This window comes from Adiantum capillus-veneris, chromosome 13 (assembly GCF_014529385.1).
Source record: "Adiantum capillus-veneris isolate H3 chromosome 13, ASM1452938v2, whole genome shotgun sequence".
NCBI classification, from domain to species: Eukaryota; Viridiplantae; Streptophyta; class Polypodiopsida; order Polypodiales; family Pteridaceae; genus Adiantum; species Adiantum capillus-veneris.
The window spans coordinates 86,086,273-86,091,181 of NC_140943.1; the positions used below are offsets into that span (position 1 = coordinate 86,086,273).

General features: G+C 41.2%; 1 protein-coding gene across 1 annotated transcript; it reads right to left on the reverse strand.

The window, feature by feature from the left end:
* Positions 1 to 350: 350 nt before the first annotated feature.
* LOC147444384 (protein NRT1/ PTR FAMILY 8.1-like) lies at positions 351 to 4,475 on the reverse strand. The gene is made up of 4 exons (XM_086527020.1): positions 4,162 to 4,475; positions 2,644 to 2,861; positions 1,806 to 2,359; positions 351 to 1,554 (listed from the first exon to the last, which is right to left on the reverse strand). The coding sequence occupies exons 1-4, from the start codon at positions 4,400 to 4,402 to the stop codon at positions 645 to 647; spliced, it is 1,923 nt and encodes a 640-aa protein (XP_086383146.1). The 5' UTR covers positions 4,403 to 4,475; the 3' UTR covers positions 351 to 644.
* Positions 4,476 to 4,909: the final 434 nt, after the last annotated feature.

Sequence of the window (4,909 nt, forward strand, 5' to 3'; positions counted from 1 at the left end):
AAAGCCAGAGGGGGCAGAGTGGTGATCTTGGAGAAAAGAAGGATGGACTTAACTTTGAGGACGACAATGAATGACTTCTTGACATGATGTTGGTTATTTGAATGTTGACAACCAGATGTTTCGCAAAGAGTCCTCTGTATGGATGTCGCATGGAAAGTTGGGACACATGATCAAGAAGGGGATGCCACTAGATTCCAAATCCAGAATGCTGCACACTCAACACAATCACCTTGATCTTTGGAATAAGCTGCTTAAACTCTCTGGAAATTTTGACCAAAATACTGAAATGCAATTTGCCAGCGCTCTTAGCACAAATAACACTTATGAGTTAACAAATACTCAAGTTCAGGTATAGATATAGGGACTTAATCTGTCCTTATTAAATTAAGTGATACAAGTCATCCAATTCTCTCCATTGGGAGCTGGTACAGCTAGAGGTAACACATTGAGAGTAACAGATCTAGGCAGAATATCGGGCTCCATGAGCCACAGCCACCATGTAAAAGCTACAACCCATTTCTTTCACAATAGCCCAGAAAAGATAAGGTCCAAGTTTGAAATGGTGTCAAAAGTCCATGAGTTGCAATTTGTGTGCATAATCAAAAGAGCACACAGATTCAGAAGTCCACGACTGCTGGATAATCTCACTCATGCAACCTTTGTCTGTGCGTGACCTCCTTGTATGTGTAGCACCATGACAGAAGGAGAAAGACCATAAAGTTGAGAGTAAATAAAACTGCCAAGAGCCAGTAGTAGTAATCCAAATGGCACCTGTTCAGATTGTTGACAAACCAGCCTGCGTTGCCTCCTCTCGTTGTCACAGCACCAATAATGATAATGAGAGTGCTGCCAAGGTAACTTGCCAACCCATTTCCACACAAGAAAAGAGCCATCCCCAGACTGCGCATGGAGTCAGGCATCTGATCATAGAAAAACTCTTGCTCTCCAACTAAAGCAAAAACATCTGATATCCCAAATAGGAAGTACTGAGGAGCCAACCAGAAGACGCTCATCGGAATGATCGCACTAGTATCATCCAGGAGTCCATATTGTATAGCAACTTCTAAGCGCCTTCTCTCAACCAAAGCTGCAATGATCATACAAACTATGGACAGGAAAAACCCAGCCCCCATTCTCTGGAGTAACGTTAAACCTTGATCGCGACCAGTAAACCGTCTTGCACAGGGGACCAATACTCGGTCATAGATGGGCAAGACAATAAGTATGGCAACAGACGAGAACGTGAGCAGCGACCCAGAAGGGATAACGAAGAATGAGCCGACATTTCTATCCATGGTGGCAGCTTGTTGCACAAAAAAGGTCGCTGCTTGCGTAACTGACAGTCCGTACACAATCGTTGATAACCATATTGGAGAAATTCGAACAATCAATTTTACTTCTTCCACCTGAGTAACAGTGCATAACTTCCATGGACTCTCCACACGATTGTTGTAGTCAGAATTTCTGATGACAATAGCAGAGCCCGTTAATGTTGCTTCTGATGCATCACCTTTCAATTCAGGCTGTGACATTGTTGCTGCTTTGTCAAGACACCTGCGTAAATGTTTTAAATTACAACCCTCATTCTTAGGTTAACAGATTTTAAATTAAATAAAGCGACAACTGATTAAGAGTCTAGCTCTAGTGTTGTACACAACTCTCATATAACTTCATCCAGAGTTGTGCTTCACATGCAAAGTAGGTCCACTACGTATTAAGATTACAAAAACATTCAAATATACGCCTATCTCACTTATTCACTAACGCTTGCTTTAAAAAGCCAAAAGCAACAACAACAAGCATACCTTAGTCCAGATGTATGCACCAGCTGATTTCTGCCCATTTGTATTGCCTCCTCATCCTCAACCTCGTAAAGGAGTGACTCATTAGGTACCACATGCCGCTTTCGCACCGCAGCTACAAGTACTTGGCAAAAGCCAACCAGTGAGCTTCCAGATGGAATTCTGTGCCGATAGAAGGGAGTCCCCAATAAGAAGATAGAAGAAGCTATCATGATCAAGATGGCCAAAATGCCATAACCAAGTCCCCAGCTTGCATTGTCTTCAATGTACACTATAACTGTAAAAGCTAAAAAGGCACCTACAGTGAGGCCAAAATACCACCAATTGAAAAAGGAGCTTTTACTTTTTCTTTCAACGGGATGCTCTTCATCAAATTGATCTGCCCCGAAAGCTTCCAGGCAAGGTTTCACACCAGCTGTGCCTATGGCTATCAAATAAAGAGAGATGTAAAAGAAAGCCGACTGTGCTGCAGTTGCTTTGGGGCAGCTTGAGCTGCTGGAACAACTTTTGGGTTTGAGATCTGGAACGGAGGCTGAGATTGTCAACATTATCAACCCCTGGAACATCAAGTAAAACAGAAAAGGAGAAATTACCAAATGCCCCTAAAATTTGAGGAAATACCAAGCTTTCCTAATTTCAAAAATTTCCCAAAATACCCCTTATATTTGGCAAATTTTGGCCCAAATTCCCAAACCAATTTTATCAGAAAAAAGTGATCAAAGTTCTGTTTCAAACTCATTTTATTGGAAAAGGTTAGTAGCAAGACAATTACCCTTGCTCATACTGTTAAAAGAAGAGACTCGTACAAGCGGAACCATGTTTGCAGGATCTGCCCACTTACAAGTACATAAAAAGCTGACAAGTAAGCAATGGTTCGATATCTGCCAAGATAAGCATCCGCAATGAATGCTCCAAAAATTGGCAGGATTGTTGCAGCACCTGTCCAGCTGTTAACACTTTCACTTGCTGAGGCAGTCCCCTCGTGCAACTCATTTTTTATATACAGGACAAGGTTTGCAGAGATGCCATAGTATGCTAGTCTCTCTACCATCTCATAACCTGTTCCAGCACACAACAAGCATCCAGTGAATTACATCAGTATTATGTGGAGCAGCCCAATATATGGCCAAAGCCCAAACTTTTAATGCTCAAAAAGGCAGGGTTGACACGTATGGTCACAGCACAAATTGAACTACAAAAATTATAACATATTGTGGACGTTACGTACGATAAAAAGTAAAAGACTTGTTATTTTAGCCTAGAGTCTAGTCTTTAGAGAATAAACATGAGGGAAAAGAGCTGATAGGCATAAAGGACTACAAAACCTAGAGCCCAAGCACGGCCAAAAAAGCAGCCCACAATGTTCAAAAGGGCATTCTGGCCGGTCAACAGAGGCCCCAACATTGACTTGAAACCTATCAAGCAAGTCCTGAACAAAACGTACTAGTTCATGGTACAGAACAAAACTTACAAATTGTCAAGTACGTCAAACGTGAACAACCTTGCAAAAAGGCATACAATTCTCCTTCAAGATGGATGTGCATCCAGGTAAACCAAGCCCACAACAAACCTTTAAAAGACACAAGTAAGGTGCACCATTTGAATTTACTTGTTTGTTTCTTAAGGTGCTTTCAGCTAAGCGAGTCTCGTTTACCCCCAAACTTGCTTGATAATGTAAATCACTACCAAAACTACTCAAGCTGCAAACCATGCAGCTAGACATCACAAATGTACCCTTCACAATCATGGTTCCGAAATCTCTTTGAAGCTGCGCATACTGGCTAGAGATGTAACATGCAATGATATGAATGTTCCAAATTTATAGCAGATCTATGTGATGGTATTAAGCGTTTGATATTTTGGTTTTACTTGTCTATTAGTAGACTCAAAGAACTTGATTTTGCTGTCAACTCTTGTCAACATGTGTGATTTTGAGAGAATTTGTTCTAGATCTCCCATGCTGGTCCAAATAACACTCCTGATTTTACTGATCACTAATCTAAGAAAATGTACCAGCTCAAATTGTAATTGCTGACGGCCTATTGCAGTCGCTAAGCTACCAGACATGACAATTATCTTTTCTAATGCAAAGGTAACCCTCTTAGAATTCAGCAACTCTGCTACTTTGCCTTCTTAGGGAATGCACCATCAAGCTCTGTGATATATATGCAGTTAGACAAAATTAGGTTCCACCACATTGTAACTTCCTGGTCTCATAGGTCACTTTGGCCTTTTGAAGACGTTAATATAACATTTCATTTTATCTCTCTCTCTCTCTCTCTCTCTCTCTCTCTCTCTCTCTCTCTCTCTCTCAATATGGCAAGCATACACCCTAGCAAATCAGCTTGCAAAAACACACCTATGATGAAAAGGCAAGCCACCCAACGACCAGTGCGGGCACGAAGAGCAGGGCAAGAGTGGAAATCAACAGTTCCGTCGCATGTGAAGGGAGAATCGTCCCTGTCGATAAGAAGGAGCTCCTGCTCGGAACCAGTAGAACCCATGATGATGGGTTTGCTCTCTCGCTCTCTCTCTCTCTCTCTCTCTCTCTCTCTCTCTGGATAGCTTCCTACGACGTTAAAATTCTCTTCTTCTCTCATAGACTCAGTGTTTGCTGCGATGTGCGAGCTCGGAGCTGAGCTTTCGTCTTAAAGTTCGTCCTCTTGCATACCTTTGTCGGAACCATGTGAAAAAGCATCCAGATTCCAAATTTCTAAAGAACTAGTCCTTTTTTTTTTGGGCAGGACACACGCACACACCCTATGTTAATTGATAGAGGACATTTAAACAAGGGAAAATTGCCAAAATACCCCTCTTTTCTGCGGAAATTCCCGAAAAAACCCATCTAATTTCGAAAATTCCCAATGTAGCCCCAAATTTTGTCTTAAATTCCCAAAATTCCCATCAAATGTTCCAAAATTCCCAAAATACCCCTGCTTGTGAGATTAAATTTCTTTAAAAATAGAAAAAATTGTAGCTATTCATAAGCAGACTCATTGTCTGTCAATACAAGATGATAAAACTAGAATTTGAGTTGGTTATGTAGGCTTTGGAGATGAATTGCTTCATTAATTTTAGACATAGTTCTCTTCTTTGCGAGGTAATTT